This window comes from Brachycentrus maculatus, unplaced genomic scaffold, assembly GCF_059751285.1.
Source record: "Brachycentrus maculatus isolate JH-2025_06_01 unplaced genomic scaffold, ASM5975128v1 h1tg000234l, whole genome shotgun sequence".
Taxonomy (NCBI): Eukaryota; Metazoa; Arthropoda; class Insecta; order Trichoptera; family Brachycentridae; genus Brachycentrus; species Brachycentrus maculatus.
In genome coordinates, this window is record NW_028280985.1 from 273245 (window position 1) to 300986 (window position 27742).

The following is a 27742-nucleotide window of genomic DNA, read 5'->3' on the forward strand; positions in this document are numbered from 1 at the left end:
CAACATTGTTGGGTATGTCCATATATCGTCCTCATACAGGAGAAAATGACCAAGTGCATTTTTCCAAAAACGTGATTATCGACTATTTGACATCTTACTAGCTTAATGTTGCCCTGAAAAATCCCAAGGCGACTTTAAACTTGGAAGTTTAATATATTGCCTTGTTAGAAATAACTAACTGCATTGATGTTTATTTTGTTGGCAAGCATAAGTGACTTAAATGGCCCTCCTGAATATTTTACGTTTTGTTAGTTGGTCACTTTCTCCTGTACGACTACGATATGTACTTATGTACAAATCTGGATTATCTCCAACTAGAAATTATTTTTCATATTATTTTTTTGGCATCTCAACAAAGATGTAGAAATCTGTATATTTACGAGGCTTGATATGATTTATGATATGATTTATTACTTTATTATCACCAACGTAAAAATAAGCAATAGTATTGGATATTATTTTTTGACATCTCATCAAAGATGAAGAAGAATATGGAAGTCTGGGCATTTACGGGGCTTACGACCGTCATAGGCTGGTTTAAGTGATCACTTTACACACGTGCAACATTCACCAATTCTACCCGTGATTGATAACCACACTACTCAAATTCTTGGAATTTTTATATGTTTTGTTCAAATTCGAAACATACTGCTTGAATTGATTAGAATTTCAAGACAGAGAAACATCTATAGTGAAATGAAAAAAAACTATTTTATGTATTTGTTTATTTTATTTGCAAATTCGAAAAACTGTACATTTATGGTTCTGAATAATGCGGATATAACAACAAAATTCACCGTTTTCTTTATTTTATTTTCAAAGGTGTCCCAACTTGATATGAAACACGTATCGTTACTCCCTTTTTCATGAAATAAGATGGGAGTCTGAGCATCCTAGGGCTCACGACCTGGCATTTGGCTGGCTTAAACGATCACTTTATACACTTGTGTAACGTTCACCATTCTGCCCATTATTGAACGTCCATATTGCATTAATTCTTGAAACCTTTATTTATGCATTTTTTTAAACTTTGATCAAGTTCATGATAATATTTCAAATATTTTATAATTCGTTACATCATTGAATTTGTATCATATTTAAAATCAGGTGAAGTTTAAAATTGATAGAATAAATATTATTAATCAATATTATTTTTTGTTAATATTTTGTTGGTCTTCCAATAAATAAATAAACAAACGATGGAATTTGTATCCAATACGTTACGATACGTTTAAGATTTATAATTTTTAATAAAACAACTCTTTTTTGACACATTTTTTGCATTTCATAATTTCTTAAATGAATTCGCTCCATTTTACGACGGTATATTTTCGTCTGGCAAAATTGCAAAAAGAGTTTTTGTAATTGTAGGAAGAGAAAATTTAAAATACCTTAGAAAAATTTTAACATTCCATTCCATAGAAAAAGTTATTCGCCCTTTCGGGTACCTTTGTTGGCAAGTACCTACTTTCCCAAAGGGTTTCATTTAATGATGTGTTTTCCATTCTCTCTTTTGAACTTTGAGCTTTTTCTGACGTTTAATAGAAAAATGTATTTTTGTTTAATAATTTAGAAAAAAATATACCTTTGTATGTTTTTATTTAATTTTGACTAAGGCATAATATTGTACTATTTTGATTGATTTTACAATAAACCCTTTACCAAGTTTTTTTTTAATATGTTTTAAAAACACTTTTACAAAACATTAATTTACTTTATATATATATATATATATATATATATATATATATATATATATATATATATATATATATATATATATATATATATATATATATATATATATATATATATATATATATATATATATATATATATATATATATATATATATATATATATATATATATATATATATATATATATATATATATATATATATATATATATATATATATATATATATATATATATATATATATATATATATATATATATATATATATATATATATATATATATATATATATATATATATATATATATTTATATATATTTATATATATATTTTCTTAATTATTGATATTCACAGTTACCGTACTAAAAAGTTTGAAATGTAATATGATGGTTTTCTAAGTGTAGTAGGTACCTCAAATAAATTAAATTACGATGATTTCAAAAATATCCTTATTTTGTCTTATTTTTGAATTATCTAAAAACTAAGTATCATGCCACTTCCCCGCAGGCGTAGGCAGACAGAATAAAACGCCACACCAATCTGTTTTTGCAAACAATATTCGACTCTTCCACATTCATACATTTCCTCAAACATACCCGCCGCGCCGTTTATTTCGATTCCTGACCTGACCACGCCCAAGTATTTTGAATAGTTGATCATGCCAAGTTTTCCTCAGTCTTCCTATCCTTCTACATTCTTCATTATTCATTATTCCAACTACATTCGCTTTATTATTTCACTGTTCTTTCCTCTCTCATTCGTTCCACAAGTCCGAACCATATCAATTTTATTGATAATGAAAAACTGAAAATTTTATTAGAATTAAAAAATGTTTAATAGAAAATGCTGAAATAATTAGTCTTTCTACTTTTTTTTTTAATGTCTCAAAAATAATTAAGGTAACACGTCGAAACTTGTCGTGTGTAATGAATAAATTACACACGACAAGTCATTAAGAGTTTCATTTTTTTTTAAATAATCGTAAATTTTCACTAAGATATATCAGTTATACTTTTTTTTCACAAATGTAACTAAAGGGTTTCAGTAAACGGTACTTTTTTTAATTAACCTAATTTATTTTACCAAACTCTATAAAACATCGATTTTTTTAAATTGTGTACCTGCGCAGATGTCCACCTCGCGTCAGACAAAAAAAATAAACCCAACCACTAGAATTATCGAGCACTGCAACGGATCAATATAATAATTCCACACCAACGTTATAGTGTGTATTGCATAATTGTTTTTACGACGCAGACAGACATAGGGGGACATAAATAATTCTATCCGCCAATTATAACAACATAAATAACACATGTCATTGGACATTTTCTCGTTTTCGCAGCGATAAATATAAAATTTATCCGCTAAATATTGCAATAACTTGATTTTTATTCTTATCTGCGCTCTCATTAGACTGGTTTTCGACCCGCCAATTTCTAATCGCACCATTATTCCGTTTTATTATCATTTCATATCACGTACGCACTTTAATTCATTGGGTGGAATTTATATATACTTTTTATTATATGTAAGTTTTGTACTGATATTTTTTGGTGGAACCGCATTTTATATAACAAAATAACAACTATTTAATTTTTTTCCGCGTATATTTTATTTGACCAGCAACCGGGTTTCGTCGTAATCGACATCATCAGACTGGTGTGAGGCTATAAAAAATTCTACCGGAGTTGAAACTCCTGCCTTGTTGTGTATGTAACATAGAATTTTGTATAGCCTCACACCAGTCTGATGATGTCGATTACGACGAAACCCGGTTGCTGGTGAAATAAAATCCACACCGAAAAAAATTAAATAGTTGTTATTTTATTATTATTTATACTTTATTACTATTACACTTTATGTAATAAAACTAAATCTTTGATTTTAACCACTTAAAATTTGAAAATTTTGACATCTTTTTTGGCATTTAAATGCCTTACGACCGGATGGATCGCATAGACAGGTGCCGTGGCGTAGTTGGGTAGACGCTCGACTGCGAAACTGGCGTCTTCATCTTTGTTGAGATGTCAAAATTTAAAAACTAAGCGTAGAAGTGCACATCTAAAGGCAATCGGTAGTTAGTCTGTGAAATATAGCGGCTTGCATGTGTGTTATGTGCAGTATGCAGTGTAATAAATATTACCATATCCATAGTAAGTAATGGTCGCTCAACATCATATGTATGCCGCGAGACATGTCGGCCGGGCATAATTAAATCCTAACTATAAAACTTGACTCATATTATATAATCCGCGATGTCGTCAACTGCACACTAAACTACTAAACTATAGCTTGTCCGACTTAATTGTGCCGGGGTAATTGATACGCGGATAGGAATCGAATTGTAGCCGTAGGTTGCAAAAGGACCATATCGCAACTGCACTATGGTACGCTAATCGAATACTTTAATATTCATACTTTAATAAAAAAAAATGTATTTTGAACGATTGAGACTTGAAGTAGTTCACTGCCAACAAATTTGTCAGCAATTTTAACATAGCCATTTTAAAGACATTTATATATATATATATATATATATATATATATATATATATATATATATATATATATATATATATATATATATATATATATATATATATATATTTATATTTATATATATATATATATATATATATATATATATATATATATATATATTTATATATTTATAAAGATATCGTAGGCAGGAGACCGTGACCAAGTGCATTTTTTACCAAATGGTGATTATTGACTATTTGATATCATACTAGCTTAATATTGCCCTGAAAAAAATCCCAAAGCGATTTTAAACTTGGAAGTGCAATATATTGACTTGTAAAAATGACTAACTGCATTGGTGTTTATTTTCTTGCCAAGCAAAAGTGACTTAAATGGCCCTTAAGTCACTTTTGTTAGTTGGTCACTTTCTCCTGTACGACTACGATATGTATATATACATGTGTGTGTGTATGTATACATATATACGTAACCCCGTTATTTGAGCGGATTTTAAAACATAAATTAAAAGCAACAATGTGTGTATAGACTTGAATTAGTTGTTTTTATGAAGAATGTGTATTAAATGTAATTACGCTTGTGGTTATTGCATATTTGTATAAAAATTACAAAACGACTTTATTTAAAGCACCAATTATATCGTTACCGTTAATGTAGAATTTATAATTTCCTCCATAAATCTCAAATCTCGTATTATAAAGCGCGGTATTGGTACATATGGAAGGTAACGTACACGACATACTGCAAGCCTTGCTGGTAGCCGTCATTCATTACGGCTGTCACCTTTCCAGTACAAAACTAACTCTGCGATATAACTAACTAACTAATTAAGCATCTCGTTGCTTTCCGCAGGGGTAGGTAGAGAGGATTGAACGGCGCACTAATCTATCTTTAAAAATAACCTGCATTCCGCTTCATTTTCAAACACCGTATGTGATGCTAATTCTAAATTTTAGAGTTGGGTCCTTGGGACGTTGAAGGTTGAAGAAGGGGTAGAAGCTGTTTCTTATTTTTTATTTAATAATTTTTTATTATTTTTATTTTTAGTAGGAACATAGAAAATAGGCGAGAGGCTTTAGTCATTGTCATATTGTTAATTTTGGGTTTATTATTATATTTATTTTTGTGAATTTCTATAATTTCAAAATCTTTTAGTTTATGGCTTTTCGTATGAATCGTTTTTTAGGATTACTTCGTTATTGTGATTAAATTTGTGATCATTATCTATTAAATGGTTATTAAAAAAATATTTTTTTGCAGGTATGAAGGGCAAGGACATGAGTGGCCTGGGCGGTGGTGGCTCCCCTAGTGACGTGTTCTGCTCCGTTCCTGGCAGACTCAGCCTGCTGTCCAGTACCAGCAAGTACAAGGTCACCGTGGCCGAGGTGCAGCGCCGCCTGTCGCCGCCCGAGTGCCTCAACGCGTCGCTGCTGGGCGGCGTGCTCAGGAGGTAAGGAAGCGTACAACCCTTGGTGTGTGTGGTGGCTGTGAGTGCGTGATGCCTTGTGGCAAACCCTTGGTGTGTGTGGTGGACGTGAGTGTGTGATGCCTTGAGGCAAACCCTTGGTGTGTGTGATGCCTTGTGGCAAACCCTTGGTGTGTGTGATGCCTTGTGGCAAACCCTTGGTATGTGTGATGGCCGTGAGCGCGTTATGCCTTGTGGCAAACCCTTGGTGTGTGTGATGGCCGTGAGTGCGTGATGACTTGTGGCAAACCCTTGGTGTGTGTAATGGACGTCAGTGTGTGATGCCTTGCGGCAAACCCCTGGTATGTGTGATGGCCCTGAGTGCGTGATGCCTTGTAGCAAATCCTTGGTATGTGTGATAGTCATGAGTGCGTGATGCCCTGTGCCATGTGAGGGCGTGTCTGTTTCGTGCCGGCAGACTCAGCCTGCTGTCCAGCACCAGTATCTTACAGAATGTTACAGTACTGGACGGCATACTCAGACGGTAAGCGCGTCCAACCCTTGGTTGGCAATAGCACTAAAAGCCAACAACAACAACAACAAAATTTCTTTGCAAGAGAAGGTCTGTCAGGAAGCCTAGATGCTTCTGTATCAGAACTGGGAATGCTATGGGACAGCTTTGGAAGAGAAGGTCTGACAAGAAGCCTAGATGCTTCTGTATCAGATCTGGGAATGCGGTGGGACAGCTTTCAAGCACTAAAAGTTCTTGGAATGTATTATGGCTATGACTCTTTATGATACTCTGTCGCATGTGAGGACGTATCATGTATGACAGCAGGTCGTATGAGATACCGTGTCATGTACGAGAGTCTTGTCATGTGAGATAACGTATCATGCATGATGTCGTGTCATGTAAGGTACTATGTCACACATGACAGTCATATCATTTATGACACCGTGTCTATAAGATACCGTGTCATTTATAAGAGTCTTGTCATTTGTGATATCGTGTCATATGAGATAACACATCACGTGTGATGTCGTGTCATATAAAATACAGTGTCATGTATGATGTCGTGTCATGAAATATTCCGTGTCACGTAAAAGAGTCATGTCATGTATGACACCGTGTTATGTAAGATACCGTGGTACATATGAGAGGCACGCCAAGTATGATACTTTATATCACGATATGACATTTTATATAAGATATTTTTATGTAGGATGCAGTGTCGTGTAAGATACTGTGTCACATATGAGAGTCATGTCATACATGACACCGTGACATTTGGGTTTTTTTTACAAGATTTTCGTCAAAGTCGATAACAGACCTTAATACTAATTTTACTTTTGAAAATTATGTTTCAAAAACCAAAACCCATTATGATAATTTACACTTCTATATGTTATATATGATCCGACACCCATACTACCGCTTCATCACGCGTTACACTCTCCTGTCGCCCGAGTAATGACTTGCTCCGAGGATGGGTCCCGTTAGTTCTCCGAAACATCCGACAGATGGCGTCTAATCACTATGCAAATTGTATTGCATACTTTGAATATTCGACGCTCGATCGAAAACACATTCAATTATCTTTTCGCGTTTTTTATCTCCACATATCGATCTTGACAACGTTATAATTTTTATTCAACACTTATTTCTTAGTAATATATCCTGTTACATTACATTTTTCCTTCTTATCGTCCACGCTTAACTCCTACCGGTCCAATGTCGAATCATTGGTCAAATCCTTCACAATTCTAGGTTTCTCCACTAAAGGCCTTACTCGCAATAATAGAATTCAGTTAGCTTCCGGCACCGCTGAGAGCCAGACGTAAGTTAAAAACCTATTTTAATTGATTTATATTAGTTTTTTTTGCCTTTTTATTATACTGGTATATACTGAGGTCCCGGGTTCGATTCGAGGGGGGGTTAAAAATATAAGTGATTTTTTCACTGTAATATTTATTCAATATTACCCTGGACTGGTACCTGAAGCGGAGGGCTGATCACCTTTCCTTCATATGTTAACGATCAAGATAACACTGCGTTTATACGATGCAGTGCCCTATGCACCAGTGGGGTGCGGATAACAGTTGGAATTGAATGGAATCGAACCTCCAGCATGGTAGCCAAACGCGCTGACCACTACGCTACAGACATTATAGAATAGTAAAGCATTATAATTCCAGAAGATTTCGACCGATCTGAAGTCAGCCGTATTTGAAGTAGCTTAACTGACATACAACGAAATGGCCTCTCTTCTACCGATGACCATAATACTGTAATTGAGCTTCGTTCGTGTGTGGAGGCTGTAATATCATGTGCGTACGTACTCGGACGTCAACGGGTTTGACGATAATTGGAGTGTGTGGACAGTGAAGTACTCCAAACGAACCAGTAGTATCTTATTAACCCTTTCACCCGCAGAATTATACTAGTACATAATAGGGTGTTCTTGCTATGAACGTATTGAGAATACTTTTAAGGCCAAGTATTTGCAGAGGAAGACCGAGAAAAACATGGCACGATCAAGTATGCCAAATACTTGAAAGTGGTCAGGTTATAGGAGTCGTAACAATCGGCGGGTATGTATGAGGAGATGCATGAACGTGGAAGAGGCGAAGAATGTTTGCAAAGACAGAGTGGTGTGGCGCTCTATTCTCCCTGCCTACCCCTGCGGGGAAGCGGTGTGATGGTTAGTTAGTTTTTTTATGGTATAATAGTCTTGTTTTTTATATTTTTTCAAGATTTATAATTAATACCCATTACATATATATTCATATATATGTAATGGGTATTAATTATAAGTTTATTGAAATATTTAATTCCCAAATATTATAAATTCAATCTAAGATTTTTTTTAAAAGAATTCTTTGTCCCAAATATAAAATTTTAAATGATAACAAACCAATTAGCTAACTACCTAACCTAACCTAACCTAACCTAACCACCACGCCGCTTCCCCGCAGAGGTAGACAGAGAGTATAGAATGCCAAACCAATCTGTCTTTGCAGACAATCTTCGCCTCTTCCACGATCATGCATCTCCTCATACATACCCGCCGATTATTCCGCCTCCTGACAATTTTCAAGTACATATTAGAAATACTTGACCATGCCAAGTTTTCCTCGGTCTTCCTATGTTTTTTTTTCCAACTGCGTTCGCCTCATAAATTTGTGTAACTTTTCTTTCTTCACTCATTCGAATCAAATGCCCTAACCATCTCAACACACCTTTCTTAATTGTATCGATAATGCTTATCTCAGCCATGCATGCTTTCCTTATTTCACCATTCTTAAAAATAGCTTCCCACCAGTCTGATGATGTCGGTAAGAAGAAACACTGTCACTGGTCAAATAAAATATATGGGTAAAAAACCATATATATATACTGTACTTTTTATTTTATTCTATAAAACGCAGTTCCACTAAGAAATGTCATTACAAAAGTTAAAGCGAGTGTTTGTTTGCCTGGAATTTTCACTCATGAATTACATTAAATTATAGTTACTTTAAACATAAAGAGTAAATTCACTCACGAGTACCTAAGCATAGGCTATGAAACTTATAAAGTTGAAGCCTGAGTAGGGACATGATAAGCGGTGATGCATAAGTTGTAGCTAGATTTCAGAGTCACTTGGACGTTAGGTAATTTAAAAAAAATAATAAAATAATAATAAAACCCTTATCCGCACCCCAATGGTGCATAGGGCACTGTGTCTTATAAACGCAGTGTTATCATGATCGTTTTACTTATGAAGGAAAGGTGATCAGCCCTCCGCTTCAGGTACCAGTCCATGGTAATATTGAATAAATATTAAAGTGAAAAAATCACTTTTATTTATTTTTACCCCCCTTGGGAATCGAACTCGGGACCTCCAGAACGGTAGCCGAGCGTGCTGACCATTACACTACGGAGGCGGACAAAAAAAATACAAAAGTTAAATCTAATAACATTTATTCGGCTAATTCTTTAACTTATTTGTACATTTCGAGATATTATGTGGTCGAAAAGTTATGATTTCCGGTTATTTTAACTTGGCGCGACCGAGTAAAGGTTAAAATAAGAAAGCCGGACCATTATTTCAAATTTCTTCTGTAATACATACAAAAAAAACTCATCTGAACGATGTTGTACGTATTAATTACTAAATCCATTATTTAACCTGTCAAAAGTGTGCCGGCCAAGTTCACCACACTTCTCTAATCAATAACAAATTGACCGAGGTAGGTAGGTACTTAACCCCTCGCCGCCCGATGTGTCAGATCTGATACACTTTTGAGACTATTTACAATTTTGAGACTATTATTCGATTACGATTATTATTATTATTATTATTATAAATACATAGGGGAAGACGGGTTATACGGAACACTTTCAACATTAAGATTTATGTAATTTTTATTTCTAAAGATAAAATACATTTTTCAATACACAAATAACAAGTAAAAGAAGAAAGAAGAAACCGGAATTACACCGAAATGTGCATCCTACCACTCTCTATCATACAAATCGAATAATAGGATAAAAACACTTTCGGCGAAAGATTTAAATCGGTCGTTGCAACGTACCCCTGTTGCATATAGCCCCGTCTTGTCCTATATTGCAATTATTGTTTCTTCTTCTTCTTTTTTCAACTGTCTCTCCACTGGCACTGTTGGATCTTGTCTTTCTCCCGCCACTCTTGTCCTTATTTTAAATATTTTTTAAATGGTTTTGCCAATGTTTCGCTGACAGAAAAATAACGATTCAACATTACTATATTATATTGATATCACAACATAGATGATGAAGAATATTCTGGATATTTTCAGGGCTTACAACCTGTCGTAGGCTAGTGATCACACGTGTAACACTTACCAATTCCAACCATGATTAACACTTCTCAAATTACGAAATTTGTATTTATCCTTTGATCAACACCTCTTTGCCAAGTTTTCTTCGGTCTTCCTCTGCTCCTATTCCTAACCGCATTCGCCTCATAATTTTAGCGTGTAATGGTTTTTACATGCGGAACGAATGAGTGACGAAAGAATAGTAAACATACTTAAAGTGTGTAATTTTTTTTTTTTTTTTAAAAACGACTCCTAATTGATTTGGAATTACAAAAATCTAATATGCGTTCATGTAATATTTATCACAACTCACCCCTGGCAGCTAAATATGGTATAATTTTTGCTACCGCCAGCCCTCCTCTACTGCCATTTTGAATTTCCGTGTATTTTTTTTTAATGTGTCATTTTTTTACCATACTTGGTTCGATGGCGATACTCAAAGATATTCAAAAAATAAAATTCGGGCCGCGGAGGGTTAGGTAGGTACTTGGGTGCCTGCCCAAAAATGCGTGAATAGCCATCCGGCAATTAAAAAGTAAAACATTTTATTTCGGCTTGCAACACCGCAGAGTCCATTAACGAAAGCGTATTCCGTTTTTAAATGCACGTCAAATACTAAGCCCAAGATGGCAGCCTGTATTTATCTATGGATAGATACGCCCAAATCTTAACACAATTCGATTAATGCTTTTATCATGGAAATAATATCGCGGCATTATCTGCCTATTTAGACTGCTGAAGAATATATTAAAATCATATTAGAAAGTATGTATTATTATAATATGTAATGTTCCTTTGATGAGTTACATTAAAATACATATGTAGGTATAAACGCACACACCCAGTGATGGGATACAGCCGGTTCGCCGAGCCGGTCCTTAACCCTCTGTTACATTACTTTCAATTGACTTTTAAGTATGTACTTACTAGATAATTGGAGCATTTTCAGTTGTTATGTGAATGTTCTGTTTATGAGCAGAATCAAAAACAAATAAATGTTAAATATAAATAATATATAAAACCCTTATCCGCACCCCAATGGTGCATAGGGCACTGCTTTATATAAACGCAGTGTTATCTTGATCGTTTACACATGAAGGAAAGGTGATCAGCCTCCCGCTTCAGGACCAGTCCAGGGTAATATTGAATAAATATTACAGTGAAAAAAATCACTTATATTTATTTGACCCCCCTGGGAATCGAACCCGAGACCTCCAGAACGGTAGCCGAGCGTGCTGACCATTACACTACGGAGGCGAACAAAATAAATAGTATTTACTATTTACAATTAATTAAACTATAATTAATAAATGTAAAAACTAGTTTTTTATATAAGGGGGGGGGGTAGGGGTAGAACCTTAAGGGCGAACCGGTTCTTGAAAATTTTTAATCCCATCACTGCGCACACCTAATCAGAAACATGTAATACATATTAAATATTGAAGATACAGAGAGAGAAATGGAAATGAAGCATGGAATTGTCAAAAGTAGGATGAAAGTAGACTGAATGCAGTCGAAATGCGATCTCTAAGTGCGGCAAAACGATGTATGACTTTCCTATAGATTGAAAAAGCTTTTATTTAGAGATCTTTTTATTTTCGTGAATACGAGATCTAAACCCCAGATTATATTCACATACTGAGAAACGCCTGAAAACATGATTTTAATTTTTTTATGAAGCTTGTAAAACAACATAGATGGCTATTGTGAACTCATATGTACTGTGTCCCAAGATTGATCAATATATGTAGGAGTTCAAAAAAATTGTGCGGTTGTCAATCATGGATAGAATTAGTGAATGTTGCAAGCGTTGCAAAGTGATCACTTTAAAAGAAGGTGTTTGCGGATTGTTCCTTTAGAAAAAACTTAACTGGCCTACAAAGGTTATAAGTCCTGTAAATTTCCAGACCTCCATATTCTTCTTCATCTTTGTTGAGATATCAAAATGTAAACATAACTATGTAAAATAATGTAATGTTACCTTATAACCAGAGGAGCAAGGTTTATTTGATAACTTTATTCCTTTAAAAAATAACAGTTGTATCATTGCATTGTTTAAAAAAACAGTACTGAAAAAAATATCAATTTCCGAAAGAAAATCTTGTACAAGACGAATTTATTTGTCTGTAAAATTTGGGCAGCGCATCCTGGATCGTATAAATAAGTTGTTTTGTTGTTTATAACGACGCTATGACAGTCTGAAGAAGTAAACCGAGTATCTTAATAAAAACGGACCTTTTCAGCTCAATAGTTTAGTTTTTAACATTTTAATTTTTGAGTTTTTAAAATGTAATAACACCTAAGTGGACAAAATCCATATTTGTAAACAAGTATTTGGACACATTCAAATAAATATGTAAAAAAAATGTTCTCCATGTAAATCAGAGAACAAATTTTTAAAAGACTGTATAAATTTGATCACACGAAAGCTCTTGGAGCCACGAGCTTTATGGCAATATTCCTATGGTATGCAAACTGCATGTTTTCCTGTTCAGGAATTCATTTCGGAAATTGAGTTATATGTACTACCCATGCTTTAAGGGGCATAGAAACGTTGTATTTTCCTTGTTAACAATAATATATTTATAAAATTAAATCCAAACAAATTTTTTTTCTAAAATAAATGTTTTTATTGTTTAACATGTTGGGTGTTTCGAAATCATTGTTCACAAATCTGGGATTCTTCGCTTAGGAGTTATTTATACATTTTTACATTTCAATATAGATGAAGAAGAATATGGATATCTACAGGTATTTACAGGGCTTACGACCTAACATATGCTGGTTTAAGTGATCGCTTTATACAAGTGAGACATTCACCATTCTACACATTAATAACAACCACACTACACAAATTTTTGAAACTCACTGATAATGTTATTTTACATTTTGACATCTCAACATAAATGAAGAAGAATATGGATATCTGGGTATTTACAGGTCTTACGACCTGTCATAGGCTGGTTTAAGTGATCGCTTTATACAAGTGTGACATTCACCATTCTACCCTCAATTGACAACGACTGTACTCTATTAAAATCTATTTTTATGTCATTTTTTATTTATTTAACCTTAAAAATATGTATTTCGTTAGTCAATACATCACACTAAAAGAGATATCAATAAAATACTACGTTGGGTCGCCCCTTAAATTTACCGCTACATTTTTAAAAGCGATGATATTTAAGTTCAATATAAAAATGCCATATCTCGTATATTTCCATGACGATCAAATTATTTTTTATAGTAGATACGAATCTCATAGCGAGGAATTTCAAGGTTTTAATATTCCTGTTTATCCTGCGAATTAAAGAGTTAACTAGCCTTTCAGTAGCATCAGAATTTATTTTCGTGAAAGTATGAAGATTTTCCCATCTGATAAAAATATTTTTACATGCTGACATCTCAACATAGATGAGGAACATGAAAGTCTGGATATTTACAGAGTTTATGACCCGTCATGGGCTGGTTAAGTGATCGCTTTACAAGGGTGTATTATTCACCATTCTACCCATGATTGACAACCGCACTGCTTTTTGGAATTCCTTTATGTATGATAAATCTCATGACGCTTTATACGAGTATGTCAGTTCACTGGAGCCATCTATGGTAGGTGAGAGAAAGCTTTTATTTAGCATAGACCCTTTTGTATAGATGTATGCACCTAACTGGATTATTTTACATTCTGGGAGACGCCTGAAAACATAATTTAAATTTTTTTTGCAGCTTATAATTTGACCAGATCATTTTATTATGTGGTCAATATTTAAAATTGATTTTATTAAAGTCCAAATAACGATAAAAAGATGTAAGCAAATTTCAAAATAAAACTGTGTTTAATAAATATAGTCCCATGTTTTTTTTCAATATTTGTTGAAGCTCTTACCTAACCCAATCTAACCAAACCTAACCGGATTGTCTTACATACTGGAAGACGCCTGTAAAAGTGATTTTCAATTTTTATACAGATTACAATTTGACCAGATTATTTTATAATGGGTCAGTAATAAAAAATATATTTTTTGAATGTCCATATAACGGTAAATGAAACAAAAAATAGGGTCCCATGTATTTTTGATATTTATTGATACCCAATAAAAAATTATTAAGTTCGGTATAAACATTATATTGATTTCATTTTGTTTTAGTAGCGTATTTACTTATTTTTTATGATAAACCATTTAAAACGACTCTGGATTAACGTCAACAATTTATCATCTCTTTCCATTGTATTGTATCTCATTGCCAGTGAAAAGTTACAATCTTGGAGCCCAATACAATGATTCATTTCAGTAATGATACACATGCAAAATATATCACCCACCGCCTTTCTATCGGTAAATTGTATCTTGACATATTCACCGTAATGGCATTTGAATTTACTAATCAGCCACGGACATTAATATCGAACACTGCAGCGGTAATAGCTTGCTGATTGGCAGACTTCGATCATGTTTGCACATGTCAGTCATACATCGCGGCCCGAGGCGGCCATCTTTAATCATACGTCAAAATTTCCCGCCATGTCGAACTTGCGAGATGGCCCGAACTGGTGATCTGAAATTAGGTACCTACTTACTCGTGTCTGGAGAACAAAGAAAATAATGGGTGCCTACCTACCTACCCATGCCTACATTGAGAATGAATATGTAATTATATGTTACAGTTCAAGTATGTACCTATTAACTATTTCACTATTAGAAATTCAAAGGCAAGAAAATGGAATCAGTTTATTTTTTTATATATTCTGACTCTGATCCGTACCTGATGGGCAAAGAGCACTGCACGATGCAGTGTTAACTTTAAAGTTAATCTCATAAAAGCAAGAGGATCAATCCTGCGCTTTGGGTAGTGATATAAAATATTTAATTTTGATTGTCTTGTGATGAGAAAATGCGAATAATTAAAAAAATAAGAAAACAAAGATAATATTCAAATATACTCAAATATAATTTTTTTCCATCACAATTCAATATTTAAATTTGATGATTTTTTTCAAAATAACCTAACGTCAGAGCGACTCTGAAACCTTGCTTCAGCTTATGCAACACCGCTTATGTAAAGTCTCATACATTCTCATAGATCTTGTCTCATAGATTCTCTCCAAATAGATTGATTTACCATGAATCTCAAGGTTTGTAAACCAACCCTTAAAACCTGCCAGTAGAACTTTTAGAAGTGTCATTTTCCGTACGTATGCTCACAGTTATTTTACCTCTATTTTTTAAATTATTTATACTGTCAAATAAATAATAAGAAAAGAAACAACTAGAGGTAAAATAACTATAACAGACTGTTCATTACTCTCCACAGATAAAATCCCTAAGAGTCTACTCTTGTAATTCGGTCATCTTAGTGAGTAGGTACTGCGATATAGTACAGCAACTGGCGGTGGAGAAAACGGAGCGCTTTCAAAACGGGTTCTAACTTAACTAAATTCAAATCAAACTTCCTGCTCGGCTTTAGATTATGCCCTTTACCACACATGTCCACCAGTCGCGTATAAGATACACTCACTCTCACACACACACACACACACACACATACACATATGCATAGCTGATCCACACATTACAGTATAATTTTTATATCGGTAATAAAAGCGAACATTTACTGTCCAAATTTAATTTGGCTATTCCATTGCAATACTATGCGTTGATGTTAATTAAATCAGATAAATCAATCTCTTCATCTGGTTCCTATCCGCATTCAAGTGGTGCATAGGGCACTGAGACAGATAGTTGAATAACGGGAGTATAAGCCACACCTGTATATCGCCCTTGAGGTAGTATTTTACGAAAATGGCGCTTTATAAATTATCTAAAATTATTATTTTTATTATTTATTATATGAAGGCAGGGTGACCAAATTTCCAAATTATTAGATAAGGGTGTGGAATATGTTTGATATGATGCAGATGATATATGTATATATATGTATATATATATGTACATATATGTATATATGTATATATTGTTAAAGCACATTCAGTTTCAATATCTTACAAATTATAGTGTTTGTGTATTGCAAATAATAAATTAATGAGGTTGATCCCTAAAAACAAAACAAAAGATACAATACAACACAATAGATAGGATTCAATATCTTATATCAATCAAGATTTGTCATACAGTTAATTTATTTGTCTGATTCGTCTTGTCATATTTTCTAAATAAGACACCGCTAAATATGATAGATCTTAATGCCCAATCGCCTCATCAATATTTGTCAACTGCATACCTTCTGTCGCACATTATGTTTCCAATTTAATACTTTCTTTTTCAAAAACTGGACGTACCCACACTAAAAGAGGGACATTTTTTTATTTTTATTATTTATATATATTTATTTAAATCACAATTAATACATATTTATAACTTTTTTTGCAGAGACCCACCAAGCCACCTAGTGTGTCTTGTCGGTGGAGCTCTTTTTTAATACATTTTTATTGTTTTTAACGATGTTAACCTAATATAGACACAAAAAAGAGAAAAAAATTAAGAATATAAACATTTTACGATTTTCATAAAATTAACTCTTGATCATTTGCCCATTCCTTTATTTTGCCTTTGTTCCATATTTTATTTTGACCTGCAATATCCGTCGACAACAAATTAAAAATGTTCGGAACGATATATTGCAGTGTTCGACTCCCATATTTACTGTTAATTCTTGAAGAACATATTGCATATTGCGACGACGTCTCATCACATTGACAAGAAGAGTTTTGTCTAATTTTAAAACGGAAGAGGTATTTTCGAAATGCTCCATGACCTATAACAATTTGTGTCAATTTTGCCAATCAAGATTTGTCACACAGTCCATTTATTTGTCATGTTCGTCTTGTCATATTTTCTAAATAAGGCACCGCTAAATCTGATAGATCTTTATGTCCTATTGCCTCATAAAAAATTGTCAACTGCATACCTTCTTTCGGACATTCTGTTTCCAATTGGTATCAATCACGGTGTTGGCAATTAGTAGGTACTTTTCTTCTCGCCATTACGTAATAGATATTTAAAAAAAGTTTGACTGTAAATTTGGGCAAGACAGACAAGAGGTCGTTCCGATATCCCGAGTACCTACCCGGCCACTTTTATTGAGACACTAAAATGTAGTCGTAAAAGTAAATAAAAATGTTTTTAATCAAACAACAAAGACTGTAAAGTGAATTTGGTTTTATTGCGTGCGTGAACGTACCCACAGAGCTCGCGCATACCGTTAGGGAATCAAAATACACAAAACAGTTTATATGATTGTATTTTCTTAATTTTATTTGCTAAGAAAATCAACAGTGCGATCTATAAATCTTCGAACGTGTTCAGAGCGCTATCAAGTATTTGGATAAAATTCATGAGCTCAATAGCCCAGTTAATCACATTGTAGTTTTTTTTACTGTTATTATAATATATGGTGAGACGTATTTATGTATATCCGCATACATTATGTTTGATTAAGACGGAGAATAATCTTGTGTATTTTGTTTCATTCGTTTCAACTTCCTCGACCTTTTTTTCACTTACAGTGGAACCTCTCATAACGATTAATTCGCATAGCGAGCAAAAAAAGTGTGAAGAAGTTGCTCTCCTAACGAGCGAGATTTCGCATGAGTTACAGAGAAGGGCAAGTCCCTTTTACACGACATTCAATTCGTTCACTCCTTTCAAGAACGTCATAAATCAAAAAACTTGATTTTTCAGTAGAACATTTTTAAAGTTTAAAAATATAATACAATGTATTAAAAATAAATATCAAGCCACTTATTGAACTTTTGACTATGCAACAGATCTTTTTAGGTTAAACCTGAAGGTTTTTTCTCCATTCGAAAAATATTAAGTATTTTTAAAAAAATAATAAAACAATACATTTTCTTCAAAATGCAAAAACAACACTTTCTGCCCTATAGCGGGTAAATATTAATTTATAAATATGCCTCTTTTGCTGGGATATAGTACATTTTATGGGCATTCCGAAAACATGCACAACTGAAAATTGACGATTTTTGATTTATGACGTTCTTGAAAGGAGTGAGCGAATTGTGACTTCCGTGCCAGTCAAAACAAAAAATGTTTCATAATTAAAATGTAACTTTGTTTCAAAATCCTATAAATATTTTAATCAGTCTTGATAAAGAAGCGGCTAACTTCGAAACCGGTAGACATTATAATTAAGTTATAATAAAATATTTATAGTGATTGTAAAATAAAGTTACATTTTAATCATAAAATGGAAAATCACAAAGTTAGTGCTTCAAATATAAATTATTAAAAAAATGTTTCGCGTAACGAGTTAGATTCTTGAACGAATTATGCTCGTTATAAGATGCTCCACTGTACTTACTTCAGCCTTCTTCTTGGGTCCAGTTTTGAACAAAGGCCCCCCTCTTGGACTTCCACAGTTCCCTGTTGGAGGCGACTCTCTTACAGTGTAATAATTTCAAATGTATTTGAAAATTTTAAAACATTTTTTTTGAAACCCTTATCCGCACCCCAATGGTGCATAGGGCACTGCATTATATAAACACAGTGTTATCTTGATCGTTAACACGCGAAGGAAAGGTGATCAGCCCTCCGCTTTTTTAGGTACCAGTCCAGGGTAATATTGAGTAAATATTAGAGTGAAAAAATCACTTATATTTATTTGACCCCCCACTGGGAATCGAACCCGGGACCTCCAGAATGGTAGCCGGCCGTGCTCACCATTACACTACGGAGGCGGACATTCATATTACATCATAATACATTTTACTCTCCTTATCATTCATCGTTCACTTTTATGTGGTATTACACAAAGTCAACGATGATTTATAAGAAGAGTATTGAATTACCATACTACAAAGATAACGTCTTCCTCTTCTTCTTTCTCTTTATTTAGGACTATGTCCTGTCATTCTCCGGTCCGCTTCTGGGAGGTGGAAGACCAGCTTTATACAAAGTTAACAATGCTTTTAATATACAAAATATACATTTGACTTATTTGGGTTTTTTTTGTTTCAGGGCGAAAAGCAAAAATGGCGGCCGACTTTTGAGAGAAAAATTAGAAAAGATAGGACTGAATCTACCCGCGGGAAGAAGGAAAGCTGCCAACGTCACGCTTCTTACGTCATTAGTTGAAGGTATAATAAATTTTATTTAAAATTGAAGTAATTTAAGTAAAATTATTCACAACATTTTGAGTGAGTCCAAATCTCCAATTATAGGAGTTACTTTTCATATTATTTTTTGACATCTCATCAAAGATGAAGAAGAGTATGGAAGTTTGGGCATTTACGGGGCTGACGACCGTTAAACATTCACCAATTCTACCCATTATTGACAACCACACTACTCAAATTCTTGAAAGTTCTATATATATTAACCAATTTATAAACCTTGTTCTTGAATCACTAGAACTTCACTAGATACATCTATTGGTGACATGTAAAGAAGCTTTTTACTAAGCAGAAATTCTTATATTAGTATGTAAGGTCCGAATCCTAGATTATAATCACATACATGAGAAACGCATCCTGGATTCGCACATTGAATAATCGTTTCCCTTCCCTTAGCCGAGGCGGTCCACTTGGCGCGCGACTTCGGCTACGTGTGCGAGACGGAGTTCCCGGCGCGCCAGGTGGCCGAGCACCTGAGCCGGCAGCACGCGGCCGCCGAGCCGCACGGGGCTCCGCGCCGCCGCGAGCTGCTGCTGGCCGCGCGCGCCGTCACCAAGGAGCTCATGGACCTGCTCAACCAGGACCGCAGCCCGCTGTGCAACACGCGGCCGCCGCACCTGCTCGAGCCCGCCGTGCAGCGCCACCTGACGCACTTCAGCCTCATCTCGCACGGCTTCGGCGGCCCGGCCATCGTGGCGGCGCTCACCGCCATACAGGTGAGCCTCAAACTCAAAATACCAGCTTACAATATCCTAAGTAACTCAATTCATTGTCAGCTAACAACGTCCCGAGTAACTCAAAATACCAGCTGACAACATCCTAAGTAACTCATCTTCAGCTAACAACGTGCCGAATAACTCAAAATACCAGCTGACAACATCCTAAGTAACTCGTCTTCAGCTAACAACGTCCCGAGTAGCTCAAAATACCGGCTTACAACATCCTAAGTAACTCGACTCATCTTCACCTAACAACGTCCCAAGTAACTAAAAATACCAGCTAACAACTTTCAAAATTTCAAGTCACTGAAAGTGTTATCTTTGCCAGCTGATAACATTTCAAGTACCTAACTAAAAATAGTATATTTTCCAGCTAACATTTCAAGTTTGCTAACTAACAACATTTAAAGTAACTAAAAATGCCATCTTTCCCAGCTTTTCCCAACATTTCGCAGGACATGTTTTTAAAGGAGGTGCTAGACTGAATTGAGAACCTGTGCTCTAATATATTATCAAATATCATGTTTGCCATCATTATACATAGATCTTAAGGTCAATTCTTAAAGAACGATATCTTTCCTTGCAGAATTTCCTGAACGAGTCGCTGAAACACATGGACAAACTGTACCAGGGTAGCGGCATGGTTTCCTCGTCCCTCGACAAGGGCAAGATGGATCAGGACATCAAGAAGTAACAAAAGGCCCGGGACACGTGCCACCATATCGGCAGACATCCCTCCGGCTGGCAGCACTAACCACTAACCACTCACATCAAACATATCATATAACGTAAAACATTCAAAACGGCTAGTGAAAGTTCTAAGTGGAGGTTGTATTCATTCGTATCTTATGTATAATTTAAAAAAAATAAGCAAGCTGCTCGTTTCATCGTGTCTTTGGAAACTTTAAAATACACTATGATGGCTTACATTATGTAGGATTTTAAATCCTGTCCGTATAAGTTCAGGAAGTTATTTATTTCAAGATTCTTACTGATCTCTAAATAGATTATATTGAAATGGGAATGTTAAAGCCAAAGTATTTACAGGGCTTATAATTAGCTGGTTTAAATTATCACTTTATTCGCTTTACACATTAAGGTCATAGACCAAAGAAATCAACGAAAATAACATTGGCCAAAAATAAAATCAGTAAAATAACAAATAGGCCATTTTTCAAAAGTAGGGTCTAACTTAAGACCTAATTTTTAAAGATCAATAATAACCAATGTGTTCAGGGTCCTTTTACGTTTTCTAGGATTTTCAAATAAATTAAAATACTTATTTTTAAACCCTAAATCATGTGGCCCATAGAAAACTATATTATAAAATACAAGACTTTGAAAAGAGCGTGTTTTATGGATATTTATTAACGGACAGCTTGATTTTTTTGAATTATATATATTTTACATGATACAACTGCTCAAAATAAGAAAAAAAAAATAAAAACTTTCATTGCGAAGCTCTCAGTATGAGAATATATAACGCAAAGTGCAATTATAACTCAATGTAATTAAAATTTTATTTATCTCCGATGTAGTATTGTAAATACCGTATTTTATAGTTTATAGTGTAGGATTTTGATATCTTTCGTTGTTTGTTAAATCAGCGATTTTTTGTGATTATATCTTGTGTATATTTTTGAATTAATTGATGTTTTTAAATTAAATAACGTTAATAATTTAAAGCATAAACTATGTGCTCAGTCATTTTAACAATGTATTAGTTATAGTATACAAACACTCGCTGAGATTTTAATCTATCTGTTACGAGGCGTTGTGAATTGTCTATGCTGGTGGTGTATAGTGTGGATACGCTATACATCACTACCATAGACTCTTTCACCTACACAAAATATTGAGACTTACCGAAGACTAATATAAGGTTAGGTGTAGTGATTGTCCTGACGAAGAGACCCATACGCCTCGAAACCAGTAGACTTATATCTCGACAAGTGGAAATATACTTACATAACAAACATTTTGTTTTATACTGAAAATTTTTTTTATAATTTTCATGGCGTTTTTCAATGTTTATTTTACAAAGCACAAAAATAATAGTATTGAAGTCATTATAAACAAATAAAATGACTTTCAGAGACTACATTTTGTAGAATGTTGTAGATCTCACCTTAAACAATATGTAACAGTCTAAGGTAAAAATCATAGAAATTGTCCAAATATAAAATAAATCTTGGCATATCACTTTAAGCTACCAATAATTGATATAAAAATCAAAAGACAATCTTTACTTTACACATTAAAATATGTAAAAAAAATATTTATTGTTTCGGCATTAACTTTGTGGTAAGACATGTTAACTTGTTTTTTACCACTTGAGTTTTATTAAAGACTACATGTTTCAAAAGTTAAACTTCCATCATTCAGGTCTTTATGTTATTATACAGACCTGAATGATGGAAGTTTAACTTCTGAAACATGTAGTCTTTAATAAAACTCAAGTGGTAAAAAACAAGTGTTTTCTTTAATCATTGTAAAAAATTTAAGGTGATATAAAGAATTTAACTTTCTAAATTTAAATGGCGGGAAAATTCTGCAACGGGGTGACGTCACAATATGATATCATAACTTTTTAAATAGGTTATTGCTTATCATGAAGGACTCGGTAGCTGAGATATTATGATTGGTTGACGCATGCCAGAAGATCAAAAGGAAACTCAACTTTAATATCCTTGCAAATATCAACATGAATTTATTGTGCATGTATACAATCCAATGCCAACATTCTAAATACAGCTGGTGGACAGTTAAATCGATTAATAAATAAGATATTCTTCTTGGGTGATAAAACCCTATTATCTTCTTCATTGTAATGATTTCTATGCATTTTATCATAGACTGTATGCATATTGTTTGAGATAAAATTTCTAGATAACATTAGACAAATGTGGACAAACCAGTTCATCTATGATGGCAACAAAGTCCAATCTCTGAGTATGGGATGTTTAGTTATTATTTGTATCCCTGAGTAATAATATGTCACAGAAATGTCGACAAACATAATACAGTGCCAGCTCGTTAATCCGTATGTAAATCGTGCAGTAGGTCGTTCGGATTATGAAATCGTTCAGATTACTAAATGTTTTGAGAAAAATGAGAGGAAAAGGCAATTTCAGTTTGTGAATGTGCCTTTTTATTTTACATTTTTAGGGTACTGAATGAATAATTTTAAAATTTAACATTTTTATTTTAGCTTGAAAAAATCAGATATTTTCTTTTGAACCAACAAACATAACTGATGTACAAGAGCTGAATCACGCATTCATCTCAAACCCATCAATTCCTCAGTATTCTGGACAACTGCTTCAGCCCAGTTGATAGCTATGTTGAAAGCTTTTACGGCTTGAGAAGATGGAATTTTTGTGCATCGTTCGGATTACAGCGTGTTCTAGATTACGGAACATTCGAATTAGCAAGCTGGCACTGTAAATAAAATTAATGATAATAGAGAGAGGATTTTTCCCTGCACTGGGAATAAATAAATCGAATAACCCGCCATATGCATTCACGAAAATATTTGTACATGAATAGAAGCTATAGCCCTTTTTATTTGCTGTTGCCAAATCTGTTTAATCCCTTTTCATTCATTTCTACACAATTTTATAGTATATTAATGTAATTTCACTTAATTACAAAACGTTTTTATCTTTTTCAATGATTACAGACTTTGACATTGATTATATTTATTAAGTGCCAAAAGACTCGAGTCGCAGTTATATCTAACTTGTGAACTCAATTTGTCTATATTTAAACATTATTTTTTGTATGTAACTTAAGTTGTTTGTTACTGTTATTCTAATATTTAACTACAATATGTGTACAAACTTGTAATATGATTTTAACTATAGTAAAAGTATTATTTAAGAACTTTTCGACGGCGCCTAATACTTGTACAATTAAGTCAAGAGATGTAGATATTTTTTTGCCAATACTTTGTGCCAACTTTTATACTCGTAACGTTAGAATGTATTATATTGTAACCTTCCTATTTATTTACTAGCATTTTATTTAAACTGTAAAATTATATATATAAGAACTCTTTAATTCTTATTTCTTACCTGATTTGTTAATAAGAAAAATGCTCAGTTATAAAGGTATAATATAATATCACCATTTCACAATAGCCTTAATAAAAAAAAAGATTTTTTAAATGTTTTTTGCAGATACTTTGTGGCATATTTAATAAACTTTATATAATAAAACAATGTTGTTTTTTACTACTTTTTTATTGGTACTTTTATTGCTATCTTTTCTCCAACCGGTTTCGAATAGAACCTTGTCATCATCAAGGTTAAACATGGACTAATTTTAAAACATTGAAATATTAGAATTAGTACATGTTTAACCCTGATGATGAGAAGGTTCTTGTCGAAACCGGTTGGAGAAGAAATTTACCTAGAAAAAAGTGGTTAAAAAGAAAGTTCCTTTATTTTATAAAGTTTCCAAAAAAATTGTTTGTTAAAAAATTATTAGTTACAGAGGCTGACACATTGTACCTTATACTGTCAATATATGGTACAAAGTGTCAACCTCCGGTGGCCGATGAGACGCAATTGAAATTCCTTGTGTCGGCCACCGGTGGCTGACATTAACAGTCAAATGCAGATTAAACAACATTTATAGAAAGAGTAGAAATCGGAAACAGTCTCATTAGGTTGTTTATTTATTTTTTTTTTAACTTTTTACAGACTTATTTTCGACACATGTAGAAAATTCATTTAACATTGTAAAAATGTACCATTATCATCATAATTATTTGATTTATTTTTTTCAATATGCGAAAAAACCCAATTGCGATCATTTATAAAATATCATAATAATATATTAAATGCTGTGCTAATCTTGCCATATGTTTTAATTTCTTCAATTTATTGTATAATTTTCACTAGATTTAAAATAGTATTGATACAAATGTATTTGTATATATTTTATTTCTTAATTCTAGTAAGTTAAGTACCGATGATTTGCCATATTTATTCATAATTATATCAGTTTATCTCACACAGTAAATTTTGTTTTCATCACTTTAAAATTTTCTTGATTTTGAATTTTTAAGCACAGAGACAATGTCTAAAATAGATGTATTTTCTTAAACAAGTACTGAGAAATGTGTTTTATTAGTAATGAAACAATCAGTCAAAAATACAGATGTTTTTTGTTTTATCCTTTTACTGAAATAATCAAAATAATTTTTATACTGGTCACACATTAATAAAGGTACCTGTATTATATATTTTATTACTTTGTGTTAATAAATGTGATAAAGTATTTTTAAATTTATCTCAATGAGTGAATGAGAAAGTGCCAATCCAATCAACGTTAATATTATTGTGTTATATTTTCTAAGAGGCTTAATCATTTTATTTTTAATATTATGTGTATAATTGTACCCACATTTAACAGAAAATTAATTATGAAATTATTTGAATGTGCATCTTTATGCATTTCTTAATTAAATGCTACGAAACCTGCCAAATCTTTGTATACAACCCAAAATAATTGATTTTTATAATTTTATCATATATACCAAATATAAGAACAGATTTCTCACATACACTGCCTTCTATAATGTCATGCTACTTTTAAAACATGCATGTCTAGTACTTCTTCATCGTCTGATCTTTATCTCCAAAGGGTATTGCAGCAAATGAATTTAATTGTTTAGGCGTTCAATCCAACTGTTCAGATATCAGTCCAGGGTAGTATAAAATAACTTTAAGATTTAAAAATCTCTTTTACTTGACCCCCTTCCCTGTGAAATGAATCCGGGATATCCAGCACGGTAGTAAAACACGCTAACCACTACACTATGAAAGCGGAAAACAATATCATTGAATTTTTACTATATTTTAGGTTTGTCTAAAATTTACAATTTGTTCACAATTTCACATAAAAGTATTTTTTTTTATCAATATTTTATTGATAACCCACCATAGACCTGTAAATTCCCATTTTAATACACATTTTCATCTATGCTGAAATATCAATAATATTAAATAATTATACATACAAATGTCAACCTTCTGTTCTGGATGTATCCAATGGTGCATAGAACAGTTAGTTGAATCGATGCAGTGTTAACATGATAATTAATCTCCTGCGCACTAAATACTAGTCCAGGGTCCCTCATGTTCAATCAATATTACAGTAAAAAAAATCATTTATAATTATTTTGGCCACCTCAACTTAACCTTGACTTATGAACTGGCTATACTTCGGAGACAGAGAAATGTGATTCCGAATATGGTCAACCATAACAATTGTTGACCGATGACATTGTCATCGGCTTGCATCATGCATTATACAGAAGGCACTGAATAAGTTATATTTTTCTATTTACAATTAAATAAACATTCTCTATAGTGGCCAACAATTTTTTTTAAAAGTAAATTGTAAACCATCTACATCTTTTATTCGTACTTTTTTGTCCGCGCCATTGATGGCCTGTTTATAAAATACTCAATAATTATATCTTTTAGTGTTTAAGATTTTTGTTTGATGGAGTTGCTCACGATAAGTATTATTTTACACTGTAATTTATATGATGTATAGTCTTATGAAAATTTCTTCCAATCATGAAATACACTTACAATATTGTAACGTTCTAGTATTATCTACCATTTAATTTAGATATATAGTGGTAAGAATATTTTGCAATAAGGATTATATAGTTTTTATTCAATTATTGGGGTAATTTTAATGTATGTAAATAAGATAATAATATCGCCATTCTATTGCCATATTTTTTTTATAAAAGATTAATTTCAATACATATCTATTATAGTGAATCGTATACTTTGATATGTGCATACAGATTATTTAATACGAAACATTATGTCTGTCAAAGTGTGTATTCTGTATTTGTTTTACATTCCACAAAATAAAAAGTTACATAAAATATTTGGAGTATTATTTTTTAGCTCTACTGGTTCTACTTATTTGTTAAAACCATCAATGTTATTTCATATTATAATAATTTAGGAAGTGGGATATTTCTATCCTTTTCTGGTGGTCGAGAGCAGCTATAATGATCCGCGAAAGGCCAACAGAGGAACACTAAGGACCAATTAACTTCAATGGTATATTGGACAATAAGGTTTAAAACCATTGTTTTAGTATACTAGAGGATTTATTACAAGGACAACTGTGGGAGCAATACATTTCATCTCAGTAGATATATGAAAATAATGAAAACAAAGTATTAAAAATGAGATCAGAAAAGGAATTAAGAAAAGAAAGGGAATTAGGGACAAAAAAATGTGGCATTTGACAAAGTCAGTTGCGATGCAAGTATACTTCAAGTTGGAAAGCATTGTAACTCAATAATAAATAATTAAAAAAGCCTTGTAAAATTGTTTGAAAATTAACAATTAAGAATGAATAGAATCTTTTTTTAATTTGGGAAT

General features: G+C 32.9%; 1 protein-coding gene across 3 annotated transcripts in view; it reads left to right on the plus strand.

Annotated features, from left to right (window-relative positions):
- Window positions 1-27100, plus strand: part of LOC148306624 (transcription factor AP-2-epsilon-like) — a 171536-nt gene extending 144436 nt beyond the window's left edge. For all 3 annotated transcript variants that reach the window (XM_088264591.1, XM_088264592.1, XM_088264590.1), the window contains 4 exons: window positions 5462-5651; window positions 19445-19563; window positions 19996-20315; window positions 20905-27100. In XM_088264591.1, coding sequence (XP_088120717.1) covers window positions 5462-5651; window positions 19445-19563; window positions 19996-20315; window positions 20905-21012 — 737 coding nt within the window. In that variant the 3' untranslated portion in view covers window positions 21013-27100. The remainder of the gene's footprint in view (window positions 1-5461; window positions 5652-19444; window positions 19564-19995; window positions 20316-20904) is intronic.
- The last annotated feature ends 642 nt before the right edge of the window (window positions 27101-27742 follow it).